The following is a 15,900-nucleotide window of genomic DNA, read 5'->3' as shown; positions in this document are numbered from 1 at the left end:
GCCCACCTCAAATGTACTGTATGTAGCCCGAGGATGACTCATCCTCAGGAGAATGAGCTGTATGGTGCAGGTAGCCTTGCAAATAAACATTTCACAGGGTCTACTGAAGTACTTCGCTGACTTACAGAGCGAACCCACAGACCACAAATACAAACTCTGACAAACCAATCCTGTTATATTCTGCCTGTAAAGCACTTACCATAAAATATCCTCCGTGTGTTAATGTGTCCCTTCTGTGCCACTTTTGTTATGACCATATCACTAAAACACACAACAACGAGGCATCACTTAAGGTTGCAGAATATTAGGTCATTTTGTTTATTGAAACTGAAAACTTGTCATCATTGCACCAATTACCATGGAGACAGGGTTATGTCCCAAACCTACGGGAATCATACAGTGCATGAGTGTAACTTCCAGGAAACACAATGCGCTGTGTGGACGGATGACTCCACCTCTTTAGGATGGTTAGGGAAAATGCAGTCATGCAAATGATCTTTGTTTCCCGGCAGGCTTTCACACCTGTTCCCCCTTCAAATGCCATATACATTTTCTCATGTTCCGTCTTAAGTTTGCACCTCCTGTTGCTTTGTCATGATTGCTTTTTTTTAATGGCTTGAAGTTTGCCAAGGAGTCACCACCTGATGAAATTGAGCTCACATGATGCTTTTAACAATAGTTGTGTCTACATACAGACTACAGACTTTAGTAACACCAAAAAACAATTTGCAATCCACCTATCTGAAATATTTTAGATGAGCTGTCTATATTTGAGGCGATAGGCCTGCAAATGGTAGTGCTATTACCCTTTTATCTTGGAGATGCATCTTCAGGGTCAAATCGTCATATGAGGACAGCAGTGTTTTCTAACTTTTTTTTTTTCGCTTGTTCCCAATTAAAGCAAGTGATAGGATACCCGTACACATTTTTTTTAAACTATACCTAAATTTGTCCTTACAGTCTACGGTTGTGTGTGCACTGTGAACTGAAAGTTCTGTGTTTCCTAACAGCTCTGGGGAACACAAAAATGACTGGGAAACACAAAATGATTTAAGTCAATCAGCATTAGAAAGCACTCACCAATCTCTTCCTCTGTCGGCTCCCCTTCCTGTTTCACGTCCTTCCCCTGAGATTAATAGAGCTAAACCATGTTTTTTGTGTTTTGCTTAGCAATGCGCACCAATAGCTCTTTAAACCAAAGGTTCAGCAAAAGCGTTGTAACTATGCGTTTCCCTTTTACCGCCTTTTTACTATTATACTGGACCAAACAGCTGTATTTGTGTTCCAGTGAGTGAAATAGGAACAAAGTGGAAACAAACAGCATAGGCTTCATATACTCAGCGCTGTTCCATTTCCATGTACACAGGCACAGTTTCACCTCTATCGTATAATTACCTCCATGCCGGCTCAATGGTCGAGGTGCTTCTCCCCAGCATTCCACCTCTGTAACTTTTACACAAACTGGCAGGCATAGCGAAGGTGTAACAGGCCCAGCTTGAACTAGCTTTGTAAAAGTCTCTATTTAATTTGGGGGACTTAGCACGTGAAAGACACTGAAGGGAGAGTTATATTTGTTTTATTGTGACGTTATACATAAGATTTTTAAAACTGAGCTATATAACAGAGATATACAATAAGCCAAAGCGGGCTTCTAAAACTTAGTTTCCACAAGCTAATGCACACTAAGGGCGCACTCACACTAGGCAAAGTTGTCCCTTACCGTGCTTAAGCACGATTATCCACCCTCCCCATTTCCCCACTGTCCTGCACTCATAAACCCTTTTCACACATACGGAAATCTCCTGAATAACTCCGGAGATTAGGCTACCCGGAGTTTCTCCGGCCAGACCCCTAGTATTTTTTCCGCAGGAAAGTCCGAGTGAGCTGATGTGAGAACGCGGCAGCATACTCCGGAGATTTTGACGTTTATATACAGTGACTGTTTAAAGTGTCTGCAAGCGACCACTATGATCTCCGTGCACGTAATTAAACGGCTGCATTATGTTTTCTGTTCATCAGTATGTTGTTCTCCACTCTTTTGTGGATGTTGTCATTCCATTGGATTACACATAGCATAGATATAAATGCAAATATTTATTTACGTCACGTCTTACCTCGGGAAATCCCCCGCGCCCCCTCCCCTCTGACAGGGAAAGTCCCCCGCTGTGAGGAGCATATGTGAACGGCTAGGTCGGGAGAATCTCCGGAGCGATCCTCCTGTAAATATCTAGATATTATCCGGAGTGCATATGTGAAAAATGGCTATACTGCTCCAGGACTAACCGGGCCTGAGCACGGTTACCTCTTGTACATATCGTCGTAATACAACACATGCATGGCTTTACAAAACGACACGCTGTCCTCGTCCGCACATTGGAGAACACAGACAACATGATACCTTCTTTACTGGCTTTGTGGCTTATTTTTAATCAGGTACAGCCATAAATCTCCGGGATTTCTCGATGATGAAGGCTGTCCACGTTGTATACCCGTGCTAGTGTATGAAGTGTACCATGCCGAAGCACACCTCTTCCAAGCGTGCCAGGGCCAAAGAGGTGTGCTGTGCTTGAGCATGGATCTGAGCACTCTCACTAGTCAAGCAATTTGGACTTTAAGGGTGAAATGTCAATTTGCTTTAGCCTGGCTCCAACCATCTAACTAGTTGAATAGCTAACAAGTGAAGAATAAATTAGGACCGTCACATGAAATTGGGGATTTCTCCTCTCAATTTTTTTCCCCAAGTATTTGAACCAAAGTTCATCTCTTTCATGAAAAACAAAATGATACCCCTCGGAAAGCCTGCCCTTCACTGTGTCCATTCTAGGTCTTGGGCCTTTCCTTTGTCTACAAATCTGGCGGACACAAGGGCATCTTCCTCAAAGGGGAGGGCTCCACCAGTAAAACTTCCAATACGTCAAACAGACCCACAGAAGACATACAAGGTGCAGCAGCTTAATGGAATTTTAGGATTTCGGATGAACATGGATACTTGACTTTAATCAACCGTTTGCAGGCTAGGAAAAGTATAGACAACTGCCTGAATGTGGTACAGCTAAGTTAATCAGTCAGCAGTCTACCTCAAGTGGTTTACAAAGACCCTCTGTCCATCTTGGCATCCTTTCTTTTGCAAATGAACAAGTTTTAGTTGTTCTTTTCTCTTTGAAATGAGAATATAGCGACCCTACATTCATGTAACTCCCTGGCTGGATATTTCCCTCTCTTTGCCTCACAAAAGCTCCTCTAAGGACTGTTAGGTCATGTACAGACTGTGGTTGACTCACAACAGGATTCATTTCCAGTGAGTGCTAACAACTTAAACTTTCTTCTTCTAGTGCATCCAACAAGTAAGTTATTTTCTTCTTTGTTTCGAAACACATAAGCACAATTCATATTAAAAATTTGTGATTAGGATTTCTGATCTGAAGCCTGTATCAGCAGTACCTCCCAGAATCCTTACAAATCACTGTTGAATGATAAATGATAAATGGGTTGTGCTTAATGTGTCACTTTTCTGATCTTCCGAACACTCAGAGGACTTTACACCACATGCTGTTCATCTCATTCACACAAATATTCAAACACTGATGGCAAATGCTCATCAGGTTCTTTTTATCACACTCAAGTTTCTGAGTTTTTTCCATCAAGTGAACGCCAATCCAAGGGTTTGCTCTCGGTTTGCATAACTTTGGTCAGAAACCAGGGAGAGAGAGAGAGAGAGAGAGGGGAATGACATGCGGGAAAGGAGCCACAGGTCAGTTTTGTACCCAGATGGTCCTCTTGGAGGACTTCAGACTCTGTACATGGGGTGCGGGCACTAACCACTAGGCTAGCTGCACCACAGTTTGAAATTACTTTTTGTCTCTTTTTGTTTTTTCATCGCCGCCAATAGTGCTTTTGTTCCTGTTCAGGATAAAGTTTGCACAGTTACTCTTGTTGTTCCCTCAGTTACCATTTATAATAACTGAGGATTGCTACTATGGCCTTCAGTCATTACAAATGCAAACGTGTGTTATCACGTGGGAGGAACAGGTAATATTCTATCTGTAAAGACCCATTCTAATACGGCATATAAGACTGTTAATAGTTGCCAAGTGATCCAACAAAAAGGCCTCTCTAAAATAACACTATCATCTCGACCTCATGCATGCCCTCTTCACCTTTTTGTTGACTATTGTTGTGTTTTTGCTACAAATAAGTAGGTATCATCCAACATAGTTTTCCTGAGTGGATAGTTGCGACACCAAACAGAGAAGACTGGGAAAGTTGCAGGTTGAAGGTTTATCTTTCGAGTTCTACGCGAAACGAAACAAAAGTTCTATTTTAAGTGACTGGTGTTGAGCGTCTGCGAGGTAGATTAGCTCTGCAACAATGTGGCACTAGATAACAAGATACAGACAATATTGTTTAGCATTGCAAATTCTAGTTCTGAATACATAAGGGGCACCTCAGCTAATGTGTTTGCATGCTAACTGCTCAATTGTATGGATAGAAATAATTGAACAAGATTCACTAACTAAGACGATATCTTCTGTTGTCAGGACTTCTCCCCCGCCTCTGATTTTGACCTGGCATACTGTTAAGGGTTGCCCTATGCTGATCATCACATGCGCCATTGGTAAGTGCAGAGCCAGGTATTTATCAATGAAAACATGGAACTGCCTACACTGTCTGAAATGTTCTTGATCGCTAAATTAGCCATTTTTTTAATCTACATTTTCTGTTTACAATAATTCATTTTGATTCAGTTTTTCGTGGATGCCTAATGAACTTTTGAACTTCTCTGTGGTTATAATGTGATGCACAAATGGTAGGCAAATTGATACTACAGTAACAAAATTTAAGTCCTAGACACCCAAAACTAGAAACCTTTTCTAATAGCAATATAAAAACATTTAATTTAATATATTTTTTAATGTATTATATTTAATTTTAATTTATGCCATGTTGCCTAATAATATTCTGTTCACCATTTATGGTTATGAAGTTTTTAAGATTTCTAAGGATATATGATGAATATTACACTCTAGATCTAACTATGTTTAAAACATTTGACATAGCTATTATTCATATTTTGATGAAATCATTGGATGTCTTTACAAACTGAATCACAGTTAATGACAACAATGATAAACAATTAATTTTAACTCAGAGCAGTACAAGCTTTTATTAGAGTTTTTATCCTAGTGCAATTCCAATTAAACTGTTACCATGGATATTGGTTTAAGCCATATGTGGGCTTGATTTCTGGTGTTAGTCTTTAATTATGTTTTCTCTTGACTACAAATGCCTTCCATTTTCAAAGAAACCTTGCAAAAACGCACTCCTGCTTCGAAGAAAGTCGGAACGTCTTCCTCTTAAAACCAGCTTTCGCGAGTGTTTGAAGTTTAAGAAATCAGGCAGAATGTCTAACCAACCACATTTATCATACCCCCTTCAACTTTTCCTCCTTCAAATAAATGTGGGAGAGAAGCATGATTTATTGTCTTCACACAAAGGGCATCTCTGTCAGGCGACAGGAAGCTGCACTTTCAGGCCAAAAGCCTATTTGAGAAATAACATGCATGGTTCTGGGTGCACAATGCGTGGCCCTCAAATTCAATCTTTATGTCTCTTTGACACGACACTGATCACAGCCAAACACCCATTTCACTCGTTCACACTTCACATACACACAAACACAACTACTAGGACTCTCAAACCCTCTCCCTCTTCAATGATTAAAAACAATATCCAGCTTATAACTGCAAGTTAGTCAGACACCCACACTCATTTGCAGTGAAAGGCAAATGACCCTGATGATGAGTCATTGCATTCGTTCAGAGATTTTCTTTATTCAAACACTGAAATCTCTTAAGGCTGAGTGAAGCAGTGGTTCTCGCCATTGTGTCTCTGAGTGAGCTCAGGTGTGCTTTGACGTTTTTCACAAATGTTAAAAAAAAAAAAAAAAAAAAGTTAGGCAAAAATAGCACATAATGTCGTTAATATCCATGAATATAGTATATTATTTCCCAGCCATACACACATACATTGCTATTATAAAGCACTACTTTCTCTTGTCATCTGAGGCTTTATGGTATATTTAAATAATCAGCTTTTCCTCTGAAATAATTTCCTTGGGTAACTGTCATATCAATGAAAAGATTTAAGACTGGTGGGAAGGATAAATAAACGTTTTTTAACACGTCAAATAAACATTGCTGATAATATGTTAAAAGCTTGACACGTTTTTCATATGAACAGTTAATTTCATTTCATATAATCTGCCTTTCAGGAATCCTCCATAACAAAAAGCAAATGTAATTTATTAATAGTTAGAACCATAACTCGCAGTAAACAGTAAACTATTGATTGGCAACTGCAATGATTTGCAAACTTTTCATCATCACCTCTTAAAAGTAAGTGGACTTTTCATTAAATGCCCCATATTAATGACATTGGTTGCCAAAGAAGTTAACTGCAGCAAGCTTCCTGTTGCTGCCGCTTGCCAAGGTTCTTGCACTCTAGGGGCCTGGGCATCGTCTTATAGTGAAGTAACATATACAGAACTGAACATGATTGACTGGGATCTCATTGACGAATGAGATCAATTAATTAACCCTGTCATTCAGTGGCGCTGGCTGCCTTAATACTGTAAGTACTGTGCTTGAATTTTACCGGGACCACTTTTTAAAAATGAAAATCAAACTATGGCAACAGCCGAGCCCGTCTTTGAACTCTTTTATCGAAAAGCCTAAACTTCTTCATTTACATTCTCTGGCTTTGTTCACCCACTAACGTAGTGGTGGCTGGTGGTTAGCATTAACGTCACTTGCTTTTGGTCAAAGGTAAATTACCTGAAAAAGTTTTGAGCACTCTTCATAATGTTGTTAATGTTAGACTTTTCTTATGGAAGAGCATAAGAAAAGAGAATATTTTTCCGGCTTTTGGACACATAAAACAAACTCTCCTTAACTGCAAGCAGAAGCCAGCAACATTATCCAAATAATCCAAAAAGTTCTGTGAGGAATCTGTCACCGCAGCCAACACGATCATGAAGTTTCTTCTTAAGATGCCTGTGTCATCTGACAGAGGTGTTTACAATCGATTAAACACGTATCCGAGAAGTACAATGACTGACAAACGACTGACTAGAATCATCCTGATGAACACCAATCATAATTTAATTCACACGGATGCTGTTCTGAAAGAGTTTGATCAACAGGTAGACACTGAATTGACTTCAAACAGGAGGGGAAGTTGTATTTTTGATAGTAGCTTGTATTGTGGTAGATATGTTTTGTTGCTGTAGCTTTTTTTTTTTTGCATCTTGTTTGCACTCTGCTTCAAATAATGTCACTAAATGATGAGATCCTTTGTCTGCTTAATACTGACGTTTTATTCACACATTCTGGAAAATCTTTTCTGTAGTTTTTAGTTATATAGTAAATTGTTGCCCTTGCATATCTGGCTGTTAGTTTTCAGGTTTACTGACTTGCCTTTGAAAATACATGAGATTAATCAGACTTTCAGGTGGTAAAAAACTTGAATCGATCAATCTCCCTGTCTTTCCCTTACTCGCTCACTAGAGCACTTATCTGCATGTGTGGGAATCTTTTTTAACGGTACTTTCTTTAATCTACTTCCTTGCTCATTGTGACCATAGTTTTTTTTTTCCCACCACTACCTTCTTTAGCAAAACAAATTGTGCATCTGTGTCTGGTAGTTTTCTTAAGTTAACAAACGTTCTTTTGAAGCCAACGTTCGGCTCTTACCCTAAGAATGGCAGGGAACCTAAAGAGATGCACCTGCATAGATATGACATCATTAAAGAAAATCCAGTTGAAACTGTCCTAAGTCTTTATCTCAACATAGGAATCCATCTACAGGCTGTTACGGACTACCAGAAGTAGGAGGTCACAATTTTAGATAACGTGAATATCTGTTTGCACAATGCCAAAACAAAACAGATTATACATGTGACATGCTTTGACATACCTTTAAATGAGGCACCTTTTACCTATGAATCTTTATTGTAATGAGTTATCAATTTTAGCACTGAAGTTATATTTCCACTCAGTAAATTGTTTAATTTGTGAAATATTTTATGGTTTTGTGTGTAGCAGAATGTTTTTTCTTAGCGTTTATCACTTCATCGAAGACCCAACCTTCACTCTCTCCTCCTAACATTTCCTGTCTCTCTTCAGCTGTCCGATCTTATAAAGGCAAAAATGGCTCAAACAATATAACTTAAGACATTGGAGCTTAAACTATTATTCCATTGATATTATTATGATTTAAATTAGCTTACTAAGAAGAAATTAACCTGCACCAGTTTTCAGTATTGATACTTTATTTACATTTACATTCACTGTTATGTATGTTTGATATGTTTCACTTTGTATGTAGATAGACTAATAGGAGTTGTATGAAACAGGTGTATGTGTTTGTATGATTGTGAGTGGAGTCAGAGTATGTGTGTGGTAGTTAAAAAAATACTCTAGTGTTTTATTGGCATGAAAAAAACTTTTTAAGTGTGGTAGTAACATATTTCACAAGAATGTAAGAGATACAGACAGCAGATGTTTAAAGAATTGGAAAGCGGATAAAGATTTCCTGAGGCGACAGTGAAACGTGTCCAGTCTGTCTGACCACAGTTTGTACAAGGCTCTCTGCTCAGAAAAAAAACCTGAATGAACTTGAGACTCATTTTTGGGCATTAGGCCGGAGGGCTGCAAGTGTTATCTGGCTGCATCAAGTTTACTTTGTTTAAGAAAAGAAAGAATATTGGAGTGTATGGGGGAGGGAGTGTAACGGGAGTCTCTAACAGGGAGTAAAAGGGACTGAAAGGATTTTGATCCAGTGATATTATATATCTGTCCTGGTCAGGGCAGACAAAAGCACACAGCAAACCACCAGAGAGCAAAGCATGTCATCTGAATAGTATGTCTTCTTTGCAGTGTTGTACATCCAAAGGCTTTGTATGCCTGAATTTGGCTGGTAGAAGGCACAAAGGAGGCAGTTTGTTCGCCCCTGACAAGTGTGCTTTTATTTGCGGCAGCCCTTTGATGTATAGAGAAACTTTGGCTGGGATATCCCTCGTAGACAAATGCATGAGAAATCCCACTCCTTTGTATTATCCTTAACAATTCCCTCACCATTCACTGCAAAGCTTTTCTTCCCTTTAAGACCTTCATTTTAAACTTTGCGCTTACTGACTGTCTGTCAACTGTAATGGGGAATCATGTTTGACTTTATTGTACAGAGGGGGGTTTAATGGAGAGTTGGGGCCATGTAGTTCAGATATGGAAAAGCATCACCTGACCATGTTTTTTTCTTTTTATCAAATTGGTGTTTATTACTCATTTGATAACACGTAAGATATATGAAAATGTGAAACAGCTGATAATGTCCTGATAATGGCTATGCTTGTTGTATTTCCTGAAGCTTTTACATCACACTGCTTGCACAGGTAAAGTTTGTTCAGTTATAGTTGCATTTTTTACATGTTATTTTTGGGCTTTTGCCTTTATTTGATAAGACAGTGGATAGAGTAGGAAATCAGGAGACAGAGAATGGAAAATGACATGAAGGAAAGGAGCCATAAGTCAGACTTGAACCCAGGCCGCCGGATTGGAGAACTTTAGCCTCCGTACATGTGGCGTGACCTTACAGTGCAGTTTACAGGCAAATGTTGGCAAAAATGTTGTGTTGCATGTGTTTTTCTTTTTCTTTTACAAGAGTGAGTTAAGATCAGTACCACTCTCTGTGCAGTAAATCTGGAGAGCTAGCTAGCGGGGTCACAAGAGCTTTGCAAAAAGATATTTTTAAAAAAGGATTAAACCTACCTACCAGCACCGCAGATTTTAACAAAACTTGATCTTATAGTTGTTCCAAAAAAATGTAAAAACTACACTTGGTTTTACAGGTACTTATTTGCAAAGATTTAACATCCTATTCCTACACTTTGACAGTGTTATGAAGTCCCTCCCCTTTTTAACTTTTATGCTATCCAACCTGTCGTCCAATTATTAATGGTCAATTCCAACTTTATTAAGAACAAGATCGGGACAGCTTAAGTGCAAGGCTAAAAAAAATAACAAAGGCCGAAACCAATGGGTATATCACAAAGTATATTTCTACTTCCAATATACAATCTATAACATGGACATGTAAGACAAAAAACAATAGTTTTACTTTTTGTTAATTACCTTTATTATACCAGAGGTGTTCCCACTGAAACCTCTTTACAAGGACTATATAAACTATGTCTCAGTTTCATACAATATAATCAGCAGGGTTCAGGAGTAAAATGTGTACTGAACCCTGAGGGAGCAAAAACAAGCACTTTTACCTAAGAAAGAGCAAGTGTGAGGAATTACATAAATAATGAGTCTATGAATGGTGGTGGGATTTTTTTTTTTTTTAAGATTTGAGTGACTCTGGGTAACAGCACTTTAAAGTTGCAGAGCTTAGTGTTACTTCCTTACACAGCTTTAATCAGTCAGTCAGTCAGTCAGTCAGTCAGTCAGTCAATCAGTCAGTCAGGGGATTTAAACCGTCAGCTTCCGAGTCACAACCCCTTACCTCTTCTGCATGGGCCCTGCTTCTGTCTTTTATATCAGACTGCTACTGTTTTTTTTAATCAGTTCGATCACTGTAAAAGAGCTAAAACTCTTAACCCGTCCATTCCTGGGCTCCCACAAGTGCTTAAGCAGATAAAGATTATAATCATCACATAGGAATTTTTAGTCCAGAGGTCAGGAAAAAGGGCTTTTACATAAAACATTGAAAAAAAAAAAAAAAGGTTTTGGTTTGAAGCCAGAGTAATGCTGATAGTACTTTTTGGAGGGTTGCTGAGCTTGCCTTACTGTATAATTTAAGTTAGTTTACACTAAAAACTTACTGAGACTTTCTGTTCAGGAAATCTAAGAAAGCCTGTGTTTTCTTATTCAAATTAAAAGAAGCTTTTTTTAGGGTTCAATATCCATCTCAGAAATCCAATACAAGGTCAACAGCCTGTGCTGCTTCAGTTCACTGGTGTTGGACTGAGTCACCCTAATGAATATCTCAACTCACAATCTACCACCGACCTCCTGAGTGTGCATGCAGCAGCGCTGTAGGATGAATTCTTTATATCCGCAGACTATCAAATCAAAACACTCTTGGTATTTAGCGTCTTTTCAGTCATTTGTGGTACCTTACAGTTTGTCTGTAAGATACATACATGAGGCATGAAAATGAACCCGTTATTAATGACCAAAATCACCAAATCAATCTGAACAGTCAACTCCAAGCGCACAGAAGCTTCAATAAATCTCACTGTTTCTTCTTTCCTTGTAGAATTCAGCAGAAAACTGGGAAGGAAAGACAATCAGGAAATGTGAACATCTCTGTCGACGTGTGTGATATATGTGAGCTGCAATGAAGGTCAGTGCCTCGTACTTCCACTGCGCACTATTTGGCTGATCATAAAGGGGCTACCATTCACAGCGTTGTCGTGCATGCAAAATTTCAGGTCACTACCACTGGGAACCAATAATGCCTTTGACTAAGCAACAAGATGCAAATACGTCTATTCAAATTCGCACCACTCCATACACTTTGGAACTTACACAAACACTCAAACACAATCTCATCTCAGTGCTGCAGAGTTAAATTGCGTTGCATTCATTTCAATCATGAATAACTTTCAGTCCTGGGGTGAGGTTTGATCTTAGACAAGTTTGGATTCAATATTCCTGTGTTCATTCCTCCTGTTCTCCTAGAAATCTTTTTTTTTTACTATAACAAACTCTACATCATGTAAATTAAAATTCTGTGTTCACCTTCCTTGGAGTTTGCGGTAGTTTCAAGGTCCGAAGTTGTCTTAAGGTTGTTTGCCAGCCTCTCAGTCCAGATGAAGGGCCCAGATTACCTCTTTCTCCTTGGAAGTCATATAAAGCTAATGGCAGACAGGCAGCATCCTCCACTCCTGGCTGTGGAGCAGACGCAGGTTATTCAGAGTTAGGACATCAGTGCACTTATATGTCACACCCAGAGCTCCAGATTTCTCCCCTCAGGCCCTACAGACAGAGTTTACATAGTCACCAGGTGTTTGACTGGTAAAAGATGATCGAGGGAAGACAGATGAGACTATATGCAGCAAAGCCAGACAGAAACTCTCAATATCACACCAGCACATTCGGTCCAATTACAGCCTGCCAAGCCACCGGGGCAACCCAAATATCATCCATTCTGACACTGTCCATCACTCTATACATAGAACGGCGAAATTAGCACAAACGCAGCGCTCGCCATCAGTGTGAAGTATGGTGGCAGTAAGGGCGATTATTTACGGGGCTGCATTACTTTCTGAAGACCTGAGCTCTGAGTCACCAACCAAGCCTGATAATTAATTCCACACTCTACAGAAATATTATGAAGCTGCACGACAGAAAGACAGATGTACAGCATGAAACACATTGTCAACAGGGTGACTGGATTAAGATATTCTGACTGCTTCATCTTAAGAAAAGAAGAAGATATTGCTTTTTATGTTAACAGATGAAGACTTATATATTTGGCTGTTTACTTTTCCTGCAAAGTAGTGTGTAGTCTAAGTATTTTTTTTCGGTCTACTGTGTGTTTGTCCCACTGATCAACATCCTGTAGAGACAAAGAGGTACAGACGAACAGAGATCTGACAATAAGAGATAACCTGCCATCAGCCGGCCTTCTATTTTTAACTGCAGGTACTAGTAACTCATGACGTGGGGCTCTTGTTATCAATATTTATGGAACAAAGATTGAGACAGAGTAATGATACACGTAGCCCCGACTGGATCCATCCTTGCTTAATAGTTGTCATTACGGTGAGGGGGAGGAAAGTGCTGATGGACTCAAATTTTTAGGCTGGCACTCTACATTTTGGTAATGATTCCCGAGACCAGACAGGGCCCGAACGTGATTAGCGGATGTAAACAGGGAAGTGTAATGACTGCAGTGTTAGAAATAGTTTGAACAATACTTATGCGCTGATTAATTTTGTACTGCTGTCTGATAAAAAGCTGTAGCTGGGATTTATTCCGGCTTTTATATAGGAACGATTGGATTAAATAACAACATAAAAGTTTAGAAGTAAAGACGGTTCACAAAACACACTGTAATGACAACAAGTGTTATTGAGGGAACAACCACAGAGCAATACTGCGGCTCTTCCTGCTTCAATAATGGCATCGTACATCTTCACTGCTTTGCTGTACACAATTAATATCAATTTCTATACCATTCTAAGGCTTTCTTTGCAGGCCACAAAGATGTGGAATGGTGCACATTTGTCTCCATGTTTATCCGACGGTGCAGCCCGTTGGCTTCACATTTTAATAACACTCCCTTTGCCAAAATGCATTCTGCTCAAACACTTCTAAGTTGCAAGTGTGAGCTCAAAAGAGGTGAAGTATCTTGGCAGACCGTAGAGCAAATGCCATGCAGTCATATGCAGCCCAGGGGGATGAAGTGATTGATCTATGACCTCGGACTCAGCCATAAGATATTGTGGTGAGGAGTGCGTGGGAGGGCATGGATAGTGGAAAAGGGACGAGCATGAGTCAGTAACAGAGTCTGTGAAAAAAAAAAAAAAAAAGCTGTGGGAGCAGAGGAAGTGTTAACAACATCACAAGTAGGAGCAAGTCAAGTTACCACGTCAGGAATCAACCAAGAGTAGGACGATGGTAGGAGCACGAGAGGTGACGGGACACATGCATCCTAATCATTTAATCATGTGACGCGAATGAGGGGAATTGTTCATCCCCAGTAAGCTGCCCATGCCAAGCTGATGTGCATCCCCTCTCTCTTTGTGTCCCTTTTATTCCTTACCTCTAAAGAGTTGCCACTGTGTGAAAAAGCCTACCATTAGACAGGGTTGAGTTCAAGGATAATAAGCTATGTGTGCACCACTTGTTGCTTGCACTGTCCATGAACAAAAAGTACATCTTCCTTTGCAAATAATAGCTATAGAACTCTTACCTAATCTGATTATGCCATCTTGTGTTTTTGAGACAGAAATGTGTGGATAAAAACTGGAGAAAAGAAAAGAAGTTTGGGGTTCTTTTTGGTTTGTTTTTTTGGCCACCTCTGCATGCAAGATGACTGAGTACATGCGTAGTCAGACTAAATTAGACTCAACTTTGTCTGCCAAGAAAAGACTTCTGAATGAGTCAGAAGTTTGGTGGTACAATATTGACAAGTGACACTGACAACACAGATTTTTTTTTTTTTTTTTTTTTTTTTTTTTTAAAGCTTAAAAAAGCTGCAGATGAAATTGTTCAATCTGCGCCATTTTTCATCACATGTATGATGCAGAAGGGATGGTGTTGCCTCCCATTAAAACCCACGATTCACCTTCAGGTCTGGATGGCATCGAGTAACCGAAACACTTTGATGAGCAGCTATTTCTTTTGTGGATTTGTCACATTGTTGGTGCTATTGTCTCGTTGCAGAAGCACGCCTACAAGTTCCAAAAACGCGCCACCCATGCTGCGTGATTTCCATAAACCATGACAAAAAAAAAGTCAATTATACCACAAAATTGACACGTTCTCAAGAACACTCGTGAAAGTTTTGGGACGCTGGCAAAGAGTCAGACAAATATCACCTATTACTCATGTTACTTCGTACATTTGGGGCTCCACTTGCAAGCACAGCGCTTCGTCACTGCATAACAATCAGATGGCTGAGTGTTGGCAGTGCAACTGATGGAATTTTACTGAAAACAGATTTTGACTTTGAACTTCCAGATATTTCCTGATCGAAGTATCACACCTGGCTTTAATACTGTCTGATCGCTTCTCTCGGTGTGATTGCTCCTCTGGAAGACGTGGATTAACTTTTTGATTTACATCTTTCTGAGAAAGAAAAAAAACGCAGCACTTGAACAGAATTGGACAAAGTAAGTATAGCCTATAGAATGTTTGGTACAGCAAACAAAACAAAAACAAGCGGAGGGGTGTTTTTGCTTTTTTTTTGAGCAGCAACAAGTTCCTCAAAAAGTTGACAGGCAAAAACAGGAGCGCTATTAATGTTGCTATTTTCTTTGTATTAAATTAGGCGACCTGGATGTTCACAGTCCGTGTTCGAAAAATCAAAATGACCAGTTGTGCGTGTGCGTAATAGGCCTATGGCCCATAGCCAAAGAGGGAGTTAACAGTCTATAACACAAACACGTGAACATTGATATGTCTCAGAAGTTTGATTTCTCTGTCATTGTGGCTCAATGCAGATTTAAAAGATTTGAGGCAGTGAACGAAGCATCAGTCAGGGACTGGTCTCCACATAAACTTGGATTGCCGTCGCTTATTTCAATCACGTAAGACCCCTAATGGCGTTGTCCGGGCGAGGGTGTTACGTATATCTGTACAAGCTTTTCTGACAAGCCCGGCTTGTTGATATTTGTCCTTACTGTAGAGCCACCAAGGTGTTGCCTAAGAGAGTTTAAGCACGCCGATATTGCAAAGGGTTATTAGATTCATAAGTCAGCGAAGTGGTGGGCGATCTACTGAGCACAGCAGAAGTTCTCATATGATGACTTCAAACAAGACACATTACCTACCAGCATCTGTTGGAGTGAGTGGATATTAAGACACTTCTATCTCCAGGACAGCGTAGGGGAAAATGGTAAGTAGCAATGGAAACACATAGCATATGAAGAATGATTACCAGTAAATAGTCGTGCTTGCTATTTAGTCTGGCAACGCATTGCTGGAAGGGTTGGACTCAGTGGCTACTTGAGAAACTCAGTATCGAGACCCATGTCTGATGAGGCTGATGTTGACAAAGCTTGTGTGAAAAGAGATTGTGTGGCATTTCTCGGCTCAGGATATGCCGGTACAGTGAGCGAGGTAAGGGAATATTACATTGTGTCTGCGCGCAACGTGTGGATGAGAT

The 15,900-nt window shown here is 39.8% G+C and overlaps 1 protein-coding gene across 4 annotated transcripts in view; it reads left to right on the top strand.

Moving 5' to 3' along the window:
• bdnf (brain-derived neurotrophic factor) overlaps positions 1 to 15,900 on the top strand; it is a 30,953-nt gene that overhangs the window by 1,038 nt on the left and 14,015 nt on the right. The window contains exons 2-3 of one of the 4 annotated variants that reach the window (XM_061036760.1): positions 4,539 to 4,615; positions 11,320 to 11,406. In XM_061036760.1, the coding sequence (XP_060892743.1) occupies positions 11,401 to 11,406 (6 nt within the window). In that variant the 5' untranslated portion in view covers positions 4,539 to 4,615; positions 11,320 to 11,400. Of the gene's footprint in view, positions 1 to 4,538; positions 4,616 to 11,319; positions 11,407 to 14,680; positions 14,906 to 15,280; positions 15,631 to 15,714; positions 15,855 to 15,900 lie in introns of those variants that run through there. The other 3 variants (XM_061036796.1, XM_061036765.1, XM_061036752.1) reach the window with 3 other exon arrangements.

The sequence above is a fragment of the Labrus mixtus genome, chromosome 1 (genome assembly GCF_963584025.1).
Source record: "Labrus mixtus chromosome 1, fLabMix1.1, whole genome shotgun sequence".
Lineage (NCBI taxonomy): Eukaryota > Metazoa > Chordata > Actinopteri > Labriformes > Labridae > Labrus > Labrus mixtus.
Note: the sequence above shows the minus strand (reverse complement) of the source record. Positions and strands in the feature narration are given on the sequence as shown.